This window comes from Fusarium graminearum, chromosome 3 (assembly GCF_000240135.3).
Source record: "Fusarium graminearum PH-1 chromosome 3, whole genome shotgun sequence".
NCBI lineage: Eukaryota > Fungi > Ascomycota > Sordariomycetes > Hypocreales > Nectriaceae > Fusarium > Fusarium graminearum.
In genome coordinates this window covers 4,056,461-4,073,653 of record NC_026476.1, presented here as the reverse complement: position 1 = coordinate 4,073,653, position 17,193 = coordinate 4,056,461, and the positions used below count along the sequence as shown (strand labels likewise).

The following is a 17,193-nucleotide window of genomic DNA, read 5'->3' as shown; positions in this document are numbered from 1 at the left end:
TTGCTGAGAAAGGAGAAATGATTGATGGGCAAAGGAAGGGGCGGATAGAGAGAGGCCCATCAGAGGGAAGAGAAAGCAAAAGCAAAAGCTTTTATGAGCGGGTCGGAAAAAGAGAGAATCGAGGGTTGATAGGTGTGAAATGTGAAGGGAAATTGGGTATCGTCAAGTCGTGTCCATGGCTCATCCAGTTCTTTCTTTCGACGTTCATCGCCCCTTGCCAGCAACCTTGCCTGTGGGAGCGCTCATGTCTCGTCGCTCAGTACCTGAGACCATTCGACGAGCAGGCGTCGCTGTGCTTTGGGCCATTGAGCGGGCACGGCCACGGCGCTCACGAATCTTGGCGAGAGCCTCCTCTCGGGTCATGGTAGGAGTGAGAGCGGGATTAGAAAGGTCAAAAGTGGTACCTGTGCTGTTCTGAGACGGTGTGCGAAGTCGTTCGTTGAAAGAGGCGCTGTTCCTAGCATTGTCGTCTTTCATAGGCACGGTTGTTGTAGTAGTGACAGTGTAAAAGGCGTTGGTGGTGTGAGGTCGAGTCTCGGGGGATGCAAGAACATCCTCGGATACATCTGGCATCGTCGGTATTTGAGGGATGGGGGCCGAGTGAGCTCCATTGTGAGGGGCGCTGAGCAGAGAGGCAAGACTAGTGCGCTCTGCTGCAAGCATCGCAAACGCTGGAGGCTCGACTGAGGGAGTTCGTGCGTATCTCCTGTAGTTGTTCTCCGTCTCTGTCGATACACGGCGCTCCATCTCAGTGTTGTCGCCAACAAAAGTTTCGCCTTCTACCACTTCTTCAACTACAACCTCGTCCACATCCTGGGACTCATCGTGAGTCTGGTTCTCACGCTTAGCCTCAACCTCCTCGACCTTTCGCTGCGCCTCAATGATCTCAGCTTCCTGCTCAGAAACGGTTCGGAAGATGCCTTCTTTGGGACAGAAAATAGTGCTGCGGCGAGGCTCCTTTCTGGCCTTGGGCAGCACGCGAGGGGGTTCCTCCAGATATTGTTGACGCTCTGGCTGGGCTTGAGTTTCGGGCTCTGTCTCGGCCTTGGCTTCATCTCTAGACTGGGCCTCGTATTGTGGCTCCTGAATGTGGGGTGGGCTGGCAGCACGCTTCTCGGCTTCCAAAGCCTGGCTGTCAAGCTTAATAACCTTGTCATTGGGTCCCTCGAGACCGATCGAACTACGACGCTTCTTGCGAGGGGCCTCGACATTGGTACTGCGGTTCGACTTGGAGCAAGCACAGCAACGTAGGTGGCACTCGGCCTGCAAGAACTCAATCATTTCATGAGCACGCTCGGCTCTTTGACGCTCCCACTGCAATTGGATTGTCAACTCCTCGATCTCGGCCTCGCTGGCTTCTGACGAGATGATGTCCATTATTGAAAGGGACATGCGAGGTTCTTTTGATGCACTCTTCCTAACCTTTTGTGGAGAAGCAAACTCATCATCGTTTTCTTGGGGTGGTAGAGGAATGCGACCCTCAGCAGCGATACGGGCAACCTCCTCGTTCTTAGCGGCAGTCTTGAATGCATCGCGCTCCTGCTCGACGAGCTTAATGCGTTCGAGGGCCTGGTCGAGTTGTTCCTGGACGCCAACAATCTGATAGCGGGCTTCAAAGGCCTCCTGTTCTCGGACCTTGCTTCTAGTCTTTTCGCGCTTGAGGTTTTCGTCGATCATTTTTGCGTTGGTACGGGCTGATTTAAGTTCTTCTTGGAGTTTGACGATTGATGATTGTGTCTTGAATGTCTCTTTTCGTGCACGGCGGATCTCCTTTTCCCAAAGGGCTTGTGTATGTGCGTGTGTCTCCTTGGCTCGGCCATAGTTCTCCTAGAAGATGGTTAATATGTATTGTTCACATTAGTATTGTGGGAGAGTGCGTACCATCAGCGCCTCTAGGCGCTCCCCAACTTTTCTCTCACGCTCTTTACCCTCATCGATGGCCTTTCTTAGTACCTTGGTCTCTTCTCTGATCTTACGCAACTCTGACTCGGCTTCTTCACGGCCGAGCATGGCGCGCTTCAAGGCAGCGTCGGCTGTCTTACGTTCTAATTGTTTTGATTGCATGGTGACACTGAGGTTGTTGAACTGGCTGATCTTATCGTGGACGCTTTCTCTTGATCCTGACCGGAGGTGAGTAAAGACTGATTCTCGGTCCCTTTGTTGGTTTACGCGATCCGCGGTGACAGCCTGGAGGGGACCACCGGAGGAGCCCCCTGGACTGGTTGGCTGATCCATTGTTCGGGACGGGAAAGAGTCAATTGATTGTATATTGATTGAGTTGAACGGCGGTGTATTGAATTTGCTTTGTGGCTGCGGTTATGCAGAATTGAGTCGAATGTTAACTTCTTTAGTGTGTTGTGTGTGATAAGGTACAGAGTAGAGAGAGGGACGGTAAAGTTAAGTGGTGCTGGGATATTATTGATTGTTTACATCCCACTTCTGTAGTGGGCATAATCTCGATTGGATGAATGTCTTGTTGCTGTGGTGATGGTGACGATGTCAGGTGATTACATACCAGTCTTTAGCCTTTATGTCGACTCCATAGGCGTGTTCTTAGTGAGCATCCTGTCTCTGCAGCCCAATCAAGCGTCTTCAAACTTGATGACCCCGCGGAGTGGAGCTAGTTCGCTGATAACGCGTATCAGAATAGCGATAAAGCTGTCCAACGTCGCAGTTGCAGTATCCGTGTAACTTTATTAACGATGCAGGGAAAAGCTGAAGCCTTCCACTTCATCCGAGAAAAGGCCAGGTCAGGGTGACAGGACACACCACTTTATATTGAGATCGCCCCTTTTACTCTTACGGACTTCGTGTTCTATAAATTTGTTTCCGTCTTCTTTTCGAATCTATTGTCTCTTGAATTCGCATTAACATAACCTCCAGCATCCTTAGTTACCATTTCACCAACATGGCGGACGAATCGACACTTCGACAGCGCAAGCCTCAGCCAAAGGACGACTCAGCATCCGAAGTCTCTCAGCCTTCGACTCCTACCAAAAAGGGCAAGAAGACATCGTCTTCCAAGGCTGACCAAGATGACACTTGGGATGGCTACTCTCCTTACGTCGACATCCTTCGCGTCATCAGCTTCCTTTTCGTAGCTTCTATGGGCCTCAGCTATGTTATCAGCGGAGGAGAGAGCTACTGGTGGGGACATAAGAACAAGCCGGAATGGATGACCCAAAAATTCTATCGGGAGTTGATTCTTGGACCAGTAAGTCTCACCTTTTAAAGCTGTTGCTGGGCTAGCACTAATTACATTTGCTCTTGCAGCCACCTCCAACCTACATGACTCTCGATGAGCTCTCCCTTTACGATGGCCGCGACCCCGATAGACCCATTCTCCTCGCCATCAACGGCACCATCTACGACGTCTCCCCGGGCCGCCGAATGTACGGCCCTGGCGGTTCCTACAGCTACTTTGCTGCTACCGATGCTGCCCGCGGTTTTGTTACAGGTTGCTTCGCTGAGGATCAGACCGCAGATCTCCGTGGTGTTGAGGAGACATTCTTGCCCATTGACAACCCCGAGATTGACTCGCACTGGACCCCTGAAGAGCTCGCTGAGCTCAAGGTTAAGGAGCTGGAGGAAGCTAAGCAAAAGGCCCATGCTACACTCAAGCACTGGGTTGACTTTTTCGCCAACAACAAAAAGTACTCCAAGGTTGGATATGTGCAGCGAGACCCTGACTGGTTGGAGAAGGAGAAGCCCAAGAAGCTCTGTGGCCAGGCCCAGAAGAGCAGGAAGGCCAGAAAGATTCCTCAGAACAAGCAGTAAACTGTGGCCTTCGCACGTATGTACTATTTTGTAAAGACTTGACTAGCATGCATTGTGAGGTGTCGCAGGATTTAGGCTATTGTTGGGTAGCTATGCCCCTGACACGGATTGAAATTTGTACAAAAATATGATCTCTCCAAGTTTATTGGGTATTTTTGTGAGTACCTATTCTATACATTTAAACTTGATACATTATTCCATAATGATCTGCCAGAGTTTTTGGCAATCCTGTCCTGAACTCCATGAATATTTGATTATGCCCATCCCGGGACTTCCAATCGTTCCAGCAATTGGCACAGGTATCCCGATTAATTGTTCCCAACATTACGTCTATACATAAAACACACTCATCCAGCACTGGGTATCGATTTACAGCACGCAGAGGGCGGCAGCACCGACTGCTACTAGCATCGACAAAGGTGCGGAGAGGTCTGCAGCACCGGCTGTGACAACGGGTGTGCCGGCTGTTGGTGTTCCTGCAGATCCAGGTGTCAAGGGCGAGCCGCTGGTAGGTGTACCAGAGCCGCTGCCGCTTCCGGAGCCGTCTTCGGAGCCGTCATCTGAGCCATCGTCAGAAGAAGAGTCATCATCGGAGCTACTGCCATCATCGGAAGAAGAGTCACCTCCAGAGCTGCTACCGCCATCGGAGCTGTCATCGCCAGAGCTATCGCCACCGGAGCTGCCACCGCCAGAGCCGGAGCCGGAGCCGGAGCCGGAGCCAGGGATAGTACCGTTGCCACCAGAGCCACCAGAAGGAGCACCGCCAGACTTGACAGGAACGACTTCGGATACTGTGGTGCCCTTGCACTTCTCCTTGTAGCCGGTGAGGGTCTTTGTTGAGTTGGAAGATGAGCTAAGTGAGTGTTAAAACGGTCCATATATTGGTAGATGCGGTTTGACTTACTCTTCGTTGATGACCATAGACATGCCGCCCTGGCAGTGCTGAGCCTTGCTGCAGAAGAGCCACATGGGCTTCTTGTCCTTGATGGTGATTGTGTAAGTAGGAATCATGCCCTTGGACATGCTAGCCGCGACAGGCATGTAGCCAGAGTAGACACCTTCAACGCTGGGGTTGACATTTCCAATTGGCATGCAAGGGTCGTCAAAAGTAGATTGTGTGACTGTGTGGTTTCCTGTCCAGAACTGGAACTGCACCATGGTTCCTGGTTCGGCTGTGATCTTCTCGGGCCAGAATCTGAGACCTGTTGCGTTTGTTGCGCCGTTACGACCTACAGCGACGACTTGAACATCGACAGCTAAACTCTGGTTAGTTACTTGTTACATAGGTAGCTTCAGAACACAGAGAAACATACCTTGGGCGACAGTCGCAAGAGCGACAATGGCAATTTGTGAGAACTGCATGTTTGGAGTCTGGGGATGTGGATATTTGAGAAATGGTAAAGAAAGGACGTTCTAGACAAGATCTTCAAGAATATGATCAAGAAATAATTCAAATATGCGACAAGCGCTTTGAAGGACCGGCCTCGTTGAAGAAGAAGAAGAAAAAGAGAAGAAAAGAGAAAGAGAGAAATAAGGAAAGAGGTTCAAAGGAACAGGACCAGACTGTTGATTATGGAAAGAGATGAGAGATGAGAAGAAACAAAACAAAAGACACGAGACGGAATAGGACTATATACACCTTGAATCGCTCGACCGACCCATTGTGGCCATGGGCCCGGATGACGAGTTTCGAGGCACATCTGAAGCACGCCTCTTGATGGTACCGAAATAAGGATGTTGGGGTTTCCGTCTCGGCGCCATCGGCAAAGTTGCAGGCCAGGAGTAGCATGAGACGTTATCGACAAGGCTTCACTAGAAGAGTTGGCGAGTGAAACATGGAGTGCCAGATCATTCTTGGCAACCTACCCAGCCTAGCTCTAGACTCTGGTAAGGCTTGGGTACTACCCAGGCTATATGTCAGGTCAATCTGATATTGACTTGATGTGGTTGATATAGCTTTGTACATGAATTGACTGCGTGGTGTAGCAATTGGTGCCTTTCATCGATTTCCTTGGTGGTGTTAATTGAGGTCGTTTCTCGTCGAATAATGTCATATTGATACTTTCTTCCTCTTTTGGTCCTCAAAAGGCTGAGCCATCAAACCCATGGCGCTTAGTATGAATACTATTCGAGCCCATACCACAGGAAGGAGATATTCCGAGTCACTATAGGGAGACCTCGGGTCCTGGCCCAGCCGGGTCTATTGAACAGGGGTTTGTTTGTGTCGGAAGTCCCTTATCCGTAGTCCTGTGAGACGAATATAGTTTCGTCCCTATACCTGATCCCTTACGGGGGGTGCGCTGTTCTTGTGCTGTTTTGAAACGAAAAAGCACTTGGCCTAGTCATAAAAAACGATTCTTGTTAACTAATACACAAGCAGGCGAATATTTTTTCTGCAATGGCCGATCGGTTTCGAGACTCTGATGTTTCGTGTTGGTTGCAAGTTTACTGTGGGGACAAAATTCTTGAGTTTTGAAACACTATAAGTCAGGTAGTCTAGATAGGCAGGTGCCCCAGTCAACGTTCGCTGCAATAAAATATCTTCTAATATTGTGATAAATGATCTTAGCAATTGGTATCTTTGATCTTTTCGGTGAATTTTTCAATTGTTCAAGTATGTAAGTTTCACGCCTTGAGCAATGTTATTCCGTTCGTAGGCGCAGGGTTGTATTGTAAGCCAGCCAACCTGCTGACTCCTGACTCTTAGATTAGCAAAGTTCACGATAGAACGCATTGCCAAGCGAATGGTAATACAAGATCATTTATTTCCGACAGTATTTGTTTACCATATTGGAAAGAGGAAATAATCGGCTTGTGTAGAGCTCGGAAGTTAAACTTGATAACCCCAAAGCTAACCTACACCGAAGGCGTGTAGGTAAGATATACAACGATAGCTGTCACGCTAGCTTCCAACATTTGATGAGCCTATTATTCATATTTATATCGTTCTGCACTCTGGATTTCATGTGCTGTAGAAACATGGAAATACCATGGCTAACAGCAACATGCCGTTGGATCGCTCTCCCAGTGTACTGTACGTTTATGACATTTTCGACCAGCCATCCAAACAGCCATCCAAACAGCCATCCAAACAGCCATGACTGGATCTACCGTGCGCATTAACATATAGCGCAACCTTCTAAACGCGTCTTCGATGGTAACTACTGCTTGTGTTTCGGCAAGCGCCAATGTCGATGTTGTCTTTTGCAACTAAGCGTTCCAAGGTGTTGATCTCATCATGACTACATCGGGTAGCTGGTTGAGACGGTGAGGTTTATATGCACAAGGTCTAGCTAGGTGCATAGCTAATTGCAGCTATCGCCTATTATACGATAGGCAAAACCCAAGCTGCTGTTTCGTCAGTATACAAGGGTTAAAAAATGACATGCAGACCCCATACCCATATCGTTATGTATTCGACGCCTAGGAACCTCTTGATGCCCTCAGAGCTATAAGCTGTTCGTGCAGCTAAAACGGACTCTCTCACTGAATAACAGCAGAGGCTTGATAGCGAGTTTCTGTCTAGAGGTCCAGTAGCAGCTGAGGCGAGATCTTCTCCAGGTCATCAACTTCTAGAAACCCAGCCTCCTTCTCGACAGCCGCGCGCGCAATCGCTTCCCTCACAAACACATCGAAGTACTTGCCCGCTGCAGCGTTGGCATCTCGCGATATCCGCGTCGCATCTTTGGAAAAGAACTCGTGCAGTAACCGTGTCAGAAGCTCCGCCGGGATCGTCTTATCAGGTTCTTCTTCCTCGACCACCTGGACTTCGCGTGTTGAGGGTCCAGCTTGGTCGTCATCATCGTCGGATATCTCGAATGGATTGCTCGACGGCGGTTCAGGTTCAGGTTCAGGTTCAGAGGCCTTTGTTGGTTTTTTAGTGGTAGCTTTGGTCTGACCTCGGCCAGTCTTGGACGTTTGCTTTGGAGGCATGCTGACAGATTATGTGAGTTATGATGTTCTAGCCGGAGAGGAGGGACGACGCCTGAAGCTGACCAGGGTAGCTAAGTCTAGGTGGAGAGGTAGGTCCCCTGTTTGCGACGGCTTAGTCATCGGACACACTAAAATTTGGTTTGTGCAACTTCATCCCAAAGGACAGATGGAGGTATCACGACAATTATTCACTCAGATCAATCAAAGTCACGCAGTTTTAAATCATAAAAGTAGGTAGACAGTAAAGGGAATTTGCATTGGTGTATAAATTACAGCGGCCTAGAACGGAAGGCAAAGCAAGATTAGAAAAAGACGCCGTGCCTATGCCACTCTAACCCGTAAAGAGCTGCTGTTTCAGAGGACCACGTCGGGTATCTGTGACAACTTCCCTCGATCTGCACTTCGATCTCGCCTTTTTGTTTCAACCAGCGGACACCATGTCCAGCCCGCTAATTAAGATTCTCCTCGAATCCTTATCCCCCACACTCATCTATACAGGGTATGTTGTACGAATCGCTTACTTGAAGGCCTTGCCGAAGAGAAGGACCTGGAGCTGATCGTAGATGGAGAGGACACCAGCACCGGCAACACCACGGAGAATGTTGGCACCAGCACCCTTGAAGAGAGACTTGACACCCTCCTTGGCGACAATCTGGCGGGCAGCGTCCATGGTGTTCTTGTACTTGACGGCCTCACCGGAGGTCATCATCATACGTCGGCGGATAGTGTCAAGAGGGTAAGAGGCGATACCGGCACCAGTGGTGACGATCCAACCAAGAGCGAAAGAGGCAAGGAAGTTGCCCTGGAGGTTACCGGTGAGGACGACGGGCTTGATAGAGTCGTACATTCCGAAGTAGAGACCACGGTAGACGACGATACCAGCAACGGAGGGCATGAAACCACGGTAGAGACCGGCAATACCGTCAGAGGCGAGGGTCTTCTTGTAGACGTCGACGAGACCGTTGAACTGACGGTCACCACCGGACTTGGCGTTCTTGGCATCGTTGGCAAGACGAGTACGGGCGTAGTCCAGAGAGTAGACGAATAGAAGAGAAGTGGCACCAGCAGCACCACCGGAGGCAAGGTTACCGGCCATCCACATGGCGTAGCCATCCTTGTCCTTCTTGTAACCGAACATCTTCTTGAACTTGTCACGGAAAGCGAAGTTCAGAGCCTGGGTAGGGAAGTATCGGATGACGTTGGCGGTGTTTCCTCGCCAGAGGGACATGACACCCTCATCAGCCATGGTGCGCTTGAAGCAGTCACCAATGCCGTTGTACTTGCGGTCGAGACGACCGGTCTTGAGCATCTCATCCTGGTTCTGGATGAGGAGCTTGACACGCTCGATGGGGGCAGCAGCAGTCTTGGAGACAGCGGCGGAGACACCACCCATGAGGAAGTCAGCAACGAAGGGCTACGAGCATAGTTAGCAATTGCTTTTTTTTTTTTTGTTCTCAATATCCATCAGGGCCGCTCGAGCAAGAAGCCACGATGCAGAAAAAAATATCTTGTCGAACAAGCAGCGCCGCTATCGGGACAATTGTGCCCGGGTCATCCATAGTGGATGATAGATATTATATCGTGATATTCGATAGCGGCTGAATGATCCAGGAGGTATTTTGTGCATCGGCGGGCATCTGACGGTCGAGGGGATCTGGATGGTGATCGAGGGGAACGTGAGAAAAACTTACGGGCATGCCCAAGACCTTCTGGGGTTCAGCGGAAGACATGATTGCGGCTGTGATGGGCTTTCCCTTGAACAAGAAGAAAGGATTGAGGGGAGATTGAGGATGAAAGAAGGAAGAGAGAATGGAGGGAGTCGAGAGAAAATAAATCTGCGCCGACGGGGGGTGAGAGGTATTTGGGGGGAGGGAAAAAAATTGCGGCGGACCTGTAAGAAAGTCGCTTTGGAGCGAATCTTTCCGGTCCCGCGCTAAAGGGAGCTGGGACCCCCAGCCAACCAGGCCCAAGCCCAAAAGCTCTCTCCACAGCAACAACGCGGGCTTAGAAGCCTGAGGCCACAGCCTTGCCAGGTCTGCGAGCTTTTCAGGGGTGGCCAAGTGGCCACTCAGTGGCACTCGGTGGGCTAAAAGGTGGGGCGCATCTGGTACAAAACCTGTCCTTCACTGATCCTTGGGCCTGTCTGGGTTTGAGCTTGCTGCCCGGCTGCGAGATGAGATGCCGGTTCACCCCGATCATTTGTCGAGCGCCGAGACCTAGACCCGTCTTGGGCTTGGGAGACATGGGAGCTATTACTGTATGGGGTACTGTACGGCGGTCCAGCAGCGCAGTTACAGTGATGGAAGTTCGGTGTAACAGGCAGCTACAGGCGTTTGAGGCGATGAGCTGTCCTACATGAGGATCCATGATAGCCCAAGGTGGCTGTAAGAAAACTTTTCAGATCCATTCGAGGTACACTGCAGACTTCAATACATATCAAAGGTAAATTACAGCTTGTTGAGTGCCTCGATTCTACAAAAAAACCAACCTCCCATGTTCCAAATCATCCAGTATGTCATGCTCACCGTTGTGTGCTGCAATTGATCTATCTCGATCAAATGTCGTCAGTATATCCCTCTCTCACCATCCAAATCTCCCTCCCCCATCCCTCCATCATGACATCCATCTAGCCATCCTTTCACCCACATTTCTTTCTTCTCCCCGGTCCCTTCTCCAACCCACTAGCCTCCGGGCTCCGCGAGCCAGCAGCACCAGCCCAGAACCATCCGCTACCACTGAAACTGAACCTACAGAAGCATTTAGCTGCCACACTTCGCACAGTGCGTGAGTTTCATGACATGAATAGAGGTGAACCGCTGGGTAGGGTTGGCGTTGGATCTTCCTTTCCATCGCCTCCCCCGGGGTTCACATACACACCCCAGCTTAACCTAACCGTCCAATTGGTGTCTATTTTGTTGGAGGAGATCAATCCCTTTTTTCTTCTGTTTCTTGATTTTGTTTTATTTTTTGGTTTGGGTCAGTTTGTGTCCAACAACCGAGACGCTTCAAATGCAACAAACCTGTCAGGCTGTCACGAATAATCATGCCGGAACAGCCGTGAGTAGGTTTGCTATTGCCTCATTTGACGTTTATCCCTTTACTTGGTCCAGTACATCTAGTCTGTCAGTGGACACGCTGGGATGCAAAATTCTGGTTTATCATGTTCGTACTCAAGGACCTACGCTTGACGGCGGTGATATCTCACACCCTGACCCCTAACTGAGGCCCACAAGGGAAGTAAAGGAAGCTAAAACACACTTCAAGTCATATCCATAGACCCTTCAGAGAACAGGCCCTGAACTGCTATCTGAAAGTAGAGACGGTGACGCCCAGAGCTCGTAATAGGTCGCTGATGCACTGCAAACTTGTTCAGGCTTAGGTTCGGCCAGACAAGCTCTTTGAACTTCCCTTTGAGCCGAATTCAAAGTCCGCCACCGCTTCGCTCGTGTTCCCCTTCTGAGGCAAGAAACCTTGCTGTTATATGCACTGTACCGTACAGTACGAGCAATCCGCTTATCGTCATGCAGTTTCGGCTACTGTACCTAAGATTTTTCTTTGCTCCAATTCAAGGTTGTTTATTTCTAGCTTATCTTTCGGGACACCCGTCCAACTTGAGTCAATTGAATCCGTGAAAGGGATAGACTAAGGATGTTCTTGGTATAACACTAATAACAGCTTCTCTGATCCCTTGAGATCGTCTTGTGTTCGTAACTAAGCAGGCAGTTCGGAGTATTCCCGTTGCGTTGAGAACTTAAAAATCGCTCGGGACAGACCCTGCAACAAAAATAATCTTGCCGATCTCTGTCATGAGCCAAGAAAAGAAAAACCAGCCGTGTCCACTCCTATGCTGGCTATTTCAAAGATTGCAACGTCTCCGAGATCGATGCAGTTGGGAAATGAATCAGATTCCTTACTAACTATGTACAGACTATTGACGGTGTCTCCTATCCTGTGCTTTTTTTAGTCTTGCCGTTCGTTGTTGTGCCATTCATCGGCGGGCCACCTATTTGTTTCTTGTCCTCGGATAACCGACGTGAAATAGACGCTGCACACGAGGTAGTATCCGTAAACCGAGCTGCTATCTCCTATCCCGGTTAGAGTGTGTTACCTGCATCCATTTCTCGGGTGTATCTAACTCAAAGCCAAGAGTTGAGACGAGGAACCTGGCTGACCTACATCACTAGGTTATTATAAAGAAGAACTTCTGATCCGTTCGTTAGTAGAGATGAGATTCACGTTCCTTTACTATGTTTCGTTTGATGGTCAGAGACCTCGTTCGAATGGCCGTCATATAGTCATTAATTTTACTTGCCAACTACTAGGTACTACCTAGATAAGCCATTGATAGAAGCAAGATACAAAACCTGAGGTCACGTGCCTCATGTTAAAGGTTTATCACTACTATTCACCTCGATAGGTGTTTTTGTGATGCTGATATTAGTATTTATCTGTATTTTTAGTAGTGAAAGAAAATATCTATGTTTCTAGACTGGTTTTGGTTCAGGAGGAGCACAAGGGGTCGATCTAGCTCAATGACAACCCCCAAGTACCGGCAGAAAGACATAGGGTTTTCAACCCGAACAAAGGCGTGCTTCGACAACTTGTAAGAACACACTTTCAATCCTTTGGCCGGACACTGAGATCCCGGCACTTTCTCAAAGCATGTCCTGTTTTCCATCAGCCCGCAATGGAATCGTGCACTTGTGGTTGTAGGAGGACTGGTTGATGACGAAATAGATGCTATTAAGAGATGGGCATGCCTGTTCGTTTATGGGCAACACAAGATACAATTCAGGGTCTTGGCGTACCACCCAATTGCTTGTCGTGTGGCTCTGGTCTGGGGCATTCATATTGGAAAAGCATATATCGATGTCGTATCGACTAGCGCTGCCGCAAACTGTATTATTGCATCCTACTCTCTGCTCAGTCAACTAGGGAGACATGCAGGTTGTAAAAGAGGTAACTTGTGCCATGGAGGACAGAGAATAATGAGTAGTAGGTAGAGTCGAGCGCCCTAATTGCCGAGGGCTCGCAACTGAGGACAGCGAGCTACCGATATGTAATTGGCTGACTCTCAGGATGAGTTCTTCGACGGGCAAGCCTATCAAGTTTCGTAGGCTCATTCAAGGTATCAACATACCAACGGGCAGCAGCTGGGCCACGGCAGCCATGATGCAACATCAAGTTGACTATGCATCCGGGTCAACTATGCATCACTTCTCCTTTACAATGAAGGTCCGTCCTCAAGTTCATAGAAGTCTATACTTTGGCATGGGACAGTACATCACAAATAGACGAGTCACAGAAGATATGCTAGAGAGAACCATAAATTGGTCGTTTCGAAGATTTTTCATTCCGTTGCCATTGCTAAAGCGATTCCGTCCCAATGCTTAACCGAGCATGAATAGCGTCCTAAACCAGGCTTCTTTTTCGCCTTGCAACACCCTCCGACCTTGTGGCCTGTCTATCGTCCAGGCCACCCAGACGCACAATCGTGAGACTCAAATTTTTCGTTGAATTGCATTTAGTCGGTACCACCAACGGCACGGGCTGGAATCATGTTAGCAGTTGTGTCGAGATAGCGTATCGAGATGTGTGTAAAGATAATTCGCGCGGGGAGAGTGAGGGGTGGGAAAGGCGAGCATACTGTAGATCTTCATCTTGCTGTGTGTAACCACAGGCTTGATGATGCCCTTCTCCTCGAGGTCGGCAAGGCACTGTCGGGCCAAAGAACCGTTGATCTTCATTCGGTCGACGAGGGTGGCGATGGTGACCAGACGGTAAGACTGAACATCCTTGTAGAGCTTCTCAGAGGTGGTCTTGTCGAGGACGACGGCGTGCTGGGCCTTGTCCTTGACCTTGCCCTTGGACCTTTGAAAATGCGTAAGTATTTGATATTTGGCGATGACGGTCGTTACGCCTCAAACATACCACTTCTTCTTCTGCTTCTTTGCGGCGGGGGCCTGGAAAACGGGAGTTAGTTAAATTGTCATTGTGTTTTTAATTTTTGACAAGTCCCCCTTTTGCGATAGAGGGCGTCACCGAGAAACACATACCATTTTGTCTGATGTTGCTGTCGACGGGAGTGTGAAGACGACAGGACAGTAAGAGAAAGTGTGGTTATTTGCGATCGCTAAGAATGAACGTCTCCAAAGTCGCGAACCACTGAAGTTCAAGGGCAGCTGAGCCCTAAGAATACAGAAAGTGCGAGCAGATGTGGACCCACCTTTTGCCGCGTTGGCTCTAGGGCCGACACACCAAAAATTCCATGCCCTGAGATCTCAAGCAACCCAAGCCCACCTCTTCAACTTTGAACATCTCATCCCGCACTACTAACGCCAGTCCCGGAACCCGACTGTACAGCAAAAATGTCTGACAACGGCGAGATCGAGGTCGAGAACTCCGCCCTCTACGAGGTGCTTCCCAAGGATGTTGTCAAGGAGGTTGGCAACGTCAAGCTCTTCAACAAGTGGGACTACGATGTTGAGGTCCGCGACATCTCCCTGACGTACGTTTGATCTGAACTCTTGGAGGGAAAATTATCTCCAAAAACCTCACTTTTGTGCGCGACGGCATACTGACGGACGTCCCACGACAGTGACTATATTTCCCTGCGAAACCCCGTCTACGTCACCCACACCGCTGGCCGATATGCCACCAAGCGATTCCGCAAGGCCAACTGCCCTATCATTGAGCGATTGACCAACTCTCTGATGCACCACGGCCGCAACAACGGAAAGAAGCTCATGGCTGTCCGAATTGTCGCCCACGCCTTCGAGATCGTACGTCCCTTCACCTGAGCAGGCCTTTGGGAAACAGGGTCTTTGTCAATTTTTTCACGGCCATCAAGTGCTAACATTAGGACCAGATCCACCTTATGACCGACCAGAACCCCATCCAGGTCGCTGTCGACGCCATCGTCAACTGCGGTCCCCGCGAAGACTCTACCCGAATTGGTTCCGCCGGTACCGTCCGACGACAAGCCGTTGATGTCTCTCCTCTCCGCCGAGTCAACCAGGCTATCTCTCTCCTCACCACTGGTGCCCGCGAGGCCTCTTTCCGCAATGTCAAGTCCATTGCCGAGTGCCTTGCTGAGGAGCTTATCAACGCTGCCAAGGGTTCCAGCAACTCTTACGCTATCAAGAAGAAGGATGAGTTGGAGCGTGTGGCCAAGAGCAACCGATAAAAGGTGCAATGGTGTATCACGGTTGGAAGGGTTGGCTTTGGCGTGTTCCGGCTTCTTTCAGAATTGCATTTTGCGTTCATCGGGTCTGGGAACGCGGCTATGGATTTTCTTAGGTGGCTACAGATTCAATAAAAAAGTCGGGCTCCCTGAGAGTTAAATGAAATGAACACAAAAAAACATAAACAATGAACTCCTTTAATGTATACCCGTGTTTATGGTCACATGAATTGTTTGATGAACTCCACTAAACTCTGTGCGATTGTGCATATAAGAAAAGACCCAAGTCTTGCTACTACTATCTGATCTTGCGCCTCTCTCTAGGTACCTGGGTAACAGTTCAAAGTCTGTTGTCAAACCGCCGCATGTGCAAAGGATGGGTATCTAATCTAGTCGAACCGTCTTCTGTCCGATTTCCAGTCGTTGAAACATACCAACATGGGGCATGCCCTCTTCCCACCAAGTGCCCATATCCTCATCTACCTCGAAGCCCCATTTCTTCCAGAAATCCACGACCTGCTTCTGCGCGTGAACACATACGAGCCCTGCCCATTGGGGTATCTTTAATTCAGTTCCAATCACCGGATCGAGTTGCTTAAGACCAGACTCTGTAACACTAGGATCGAAATACGAGGGGTTGTCTCTCAGCCAGCTGAGAACTGTGGTCACGAGTAGGCCAGCGATGCGACGTCCTCGAAACTCCTCAATGACTGCCAGACGACCCAATTTCACATACGGCTCCTGCCCGTTGTGAAAAGTTGTCTTTCGGTCCATGATGTATGGCTTCTCTGGAGAGGTTTCCGGTGCATCTCCATTTTTGTGGCCGTTCTTGTCACCGTTCTCGTCTTGCAAGACACCGTTCCAGTACTTCCCTCCATTCTCGGGATGAGGGTCGTGGGGGAATGGCACAAGTCTTATTGTTCCAATCGGGGTTGAGCGTGTCGAGCTCTTTCTCGGGTGCATGACGTTGCCGTCTTCATCGCGAATCTCTAGTGTTTCCACCTTGTTGATACTCGCGTATACGACCCAGTGACATGAACGTGGATCATCGTTATCGAATTCGTTCTCGGCAGGGACTTTTTGTTCCTCTACAAAGACCGCTTCACGAACATCCATCGCATCCAGGAAGTTCTGCGAGATACTTGGCGGTTGTTCTTGTAGAGGAGCACCACGCTTGTAGCCGTCAAGGTTGCTGGGCGCAACGAAGGTAATAAAGGGAGTTCCCATTTTGTTGACCTGTTGCAACAGCGGAGATATTCGCAAGTGCTTCTTAGGAGAGTTTGCAAGTCAAAGTGCTGTTTCGGTAAATGCGGTAATGGCGCAAATGGTCTTCTGCTCCGTGGAAATGTACTGGAGTAAAATGCGTCGTTATGACAGAATATCAAGTGAGTTGTATAGTGGTTCAAGTCTCAAAACAACGAAGCGAAGTATTGATCACTATAACTGTTGAGGGGAGAAGTATGAAAAAGGCAGGAATTCAAAAAGAGGAGTCAGCCTCGTCTAGTAGTAATATTCGCATTTGTTTCCTTATGAGAACCCAAGAGCAATCTCCCTACTGACATACGCACCTACTACCTAATATGATGTCAATCCACAGCGCGGGGACATGCACCACAATCCCCGAATAGCGAGAAATACGGTGACTCAATCCTTCCGTTAGCTCTGATAACGTCTGGGCATCGACAAAAGCATGCATTGTTGATTGGTTGGTGATACCGCGAACGGACGAAATTCCTCGCCACTTTGTATTTTGATATCGAATCCAAACTTTGAGCAGAGAGAAGAGGCTATCACCACATTTTTATTGCTGCGATTATCTTGGTGGTGGACCCTGGACGGAGCTTAATTAACACGCAGTGATTCTGTTTCGGTGATGTTTGGCCCACATGCTTCATCCGTCCACGGCCCACTGTAGTCGTTGAGTCTCGTTGGTTGTTCAACTGACTCGTCAAATCAAGTTGCACTTGAACAACGATTAAACTTCTGTTTAGATGATTTCTGAAGACTGTTATTGGATGAACACATCGTGGCAAATAATCATTACCACAAAGACGACTCAACTCGACGTCAAGGAATAATGCATGCCACAAACATACAAGGTCAAGTAGCTGCCATAAGTGTCTTGATCTGCGTCTTCTGCACATCAATGTATCGGGCGTATCGAGGCCGCAACGATTATATACCAATATAAGTTACGAGAACTATAATACTGACAAGCTATCCAGGAACTTCTCACGGTACAAAGCACACCTATCATGAAGCCATCACCATGCCGCTGGCCCTGAAGAGCTATACATGTC

At 49.3% G+C, this 17,193-nt stretch overlaps 8 protein-coding genes across 8 annotated transcripts; 2 read left to right on the top strand and 6 right to left on the bottom strand.

The window, feature by feature from the left end:
• Positions 1-204: 204 nt before the first annotated feature.
• FGSG_06025 (uncharacterized protein) lies at positions 205-2,235 on the bottom strand (the record flags this gene model as incomplete). Its single annotated transcript, XM_011326342.1, has 2 exons — positions 205-1,827; positions 1,882-2,235. 2 exons carry the CDS (start codon positions 2,233-2,235, stop codon positions 205-207), a joined length of 1,977 nt encoding a protein of 658 aa, XP_011324644.1.
• Positions 2,236-2,732: 497 nt separating this feature from the next.
• On the top strand, positions 2,733-3,777 carry FGSG_06024 (uncharacterized protein; the record flags this gene model as incomplete). The annotated part of the gene is made up of 2 exons (XM_011326341.1): positions 2,733-3,214; positions 3,274-3,777. The coding sequence occupies exons 1-2, from the start codon at positions 2,909-2,911 to the stop codon at positions 3,775-3,777; spliced, it is 810 nt and encodes a 269-aa protein (XP_011324643.1). The 5' UTR covers positions 2,733-2,908.
• Positions 3,778-4,146: 369 nt separating this feature from the next.
• FGSG_06023 (uncharacterized protein) lies at positions 4,147-5,139 on the bottom strand (the record flags this gene model as incomplete). The annotated part of the gene is made up of 3 exons (XM_011326340.1): positions 4,147-4,630; positions 4,682-5,033; positions 5,091-5,139. 3 exons carry the CDS (start codon positions 5,137-5,139, stop codon positions 4,147-4,149), a joined length of 885 nt encoding a protein of 294 aa, XP_011324642.1.
• A 1,560-nt stretch (positions 5,140-6,699) lies between these two features.
• Positions 6,700-7,720, bottom strand: FGSG_06022 (uncharacterized protein). The gene is made up of 2 exons (XM_011326339.1): positions 7,178-7,720; positions 6,700-7,125 (listed from the first exon to the last, which is right to left on the bottom strand). The coding sequence occupies exon 1, from the start codon at positions 7,708-7,710 to the stop codon at positions 7,300-7,302; it is 411 nt and encodes a 136-aa protein (XP_011324641.1). The 5' UTR covers positions 7,711-7,720; the 3' UTR covers positions 6,700-7,125; positions 7,178-7,299.
• Positions 7,721-7,928: 208 nt separating this feature from the next.
• Positions 7,929-9,559, bottom strand: FGSG_06021 (ADP,ATP carrier protein). Its single transcript, XM_011326338.1, has 2 exons — positions 9,402-9,559; positions 7,929-9,124 (listed from the first exon to the last, which is right to left on the bottom strand). Exons 1-2 carry the CDS (start codon positions 9,438-9,440, stop codon positions 8,228-8,230), a joined length of 936 nt encoding a protein of 311 aa, XP_011324640.1. The 5' UTR covers positions 9,441-9,559; the 3' UTR covers positions 7,929-8,227.
• Positions 9,560-13,040: 3,481 nt separating this feature from the next.
• On the bottom strand, positions 13,041-13,867 carry FGSG_06020 (uncharacterized protein). The gene is made up of 4 exons (XM_011326337.1): positions 13,767-13,867; positions 13,642-13,673; positions 13,358-13,581; positions 13,041-13,260 (listed from the first exon to the last, which is right to left on the bottom strand). Exons 1-4 carry the CDS (start codon positions 13,767-13,769, stop codon positions 13,235-13,237), a joined length of 285 nt encoding a protein of 94 aa, XP_011324639.1. The 5' UTR covers positions 13,770-13,867; the 3' UTR covers positions 13,041-13,234.
• A 146-nt stretch (positions 13,868-14,013) lies between these two features.
• On the top strand, positions 14,014-15,856 carry FGSG_06019 (40S ribosomal protein S5-B). The gene is made up of 3 exons (XM_011326336.1): positions 14,014-14,218; positions 14,309-14,492; positions 14,579-15,856. The coding sequence occupies exons 1-3, from the start codon at positions 14,079-14,081 to the stop codon at positions 14,894-14,896; spliced, it is 642 nt and encodes a 213-aa protein (XP_011324638.1). The 5' UTR covers positions 14,014-14,078; the 3' UTR covers positions 14,897-15,856.
• FGSG_06018 (uncharacterized protein) lies at positions 15,278-16,120 on the bottom strand (the record flags this gene model as incomplete). Its single annotated transcript, XM_011326335.1, has 1 exon — positions 15,278-16,120. One exon carries the CDS (start codon positions 16,118-16,120, stop codon positions 15,278-15,280), a length of 843 nt encoding a protein of 280 aa, XP_011324637.1.
• Between the last annotated feature and the right edge of the window lie 1,073 nt (positions 16,121-17,193).

Coding starts and splice junctions, on each gene's coding strand:
- FGSG_06020 (XM_011326337.1), bottom strand. Junction 13,582..13,641: donor AAGAAGCAGAAGAAGAAGTG/GTATGTTTGAGG, acceptor GCATTTTCAAAG/GTCCAAGGGCAAGGTCAAGG. Junction 13,261..13,357: donor CAGCAAGATGAAGATCTACA/GTATGCTCGCCT, acceptor ACATGATTCCAG/CCCGTGCCGTTGGTGGTACC.
- FGSG_06021 (XM_011326338.1), bottom strand. CDS start 9,440: ATGTCTTCCGCTGAACCCCAGAAGGTCTTGGGCATGCCC. Junction 9,125..9,401: donor AGAAGGTCTTGGGCATGCCC/GTAAGTTTTTCT, acceptor CTATGCTCGTAG/CCCTTCGTTGCTGACTTCCT.
- FGSG_06022 (XM_011326339.1), bottom strand. CDS start 7,710: ATGCCTCCAAAGCAAACGTCCAAGACTGGCCGAGGTCAGACCAAAGCT.
- FGSG_06019 (XM_011326336.1), top strand. CDS start 14,079: ATGTCTGACAACGGCGAGATCGAGGTCGAGAACTCCGCCCTCTACGAG. Junction 14,219..14,308: donor GTCCGCGACATCTCCCTGAC/GTACGTTTGATC, acceptor GTCCCACGACAG/TGACTATATTTCCCTGCGAA. Junction 14,493..14,578: donor TCGCCCACGCCTTCGAGATC/GTACGTCCCTTC, acceptor CATTAGGACCAG/ATCCACCTTATGACCGACCA.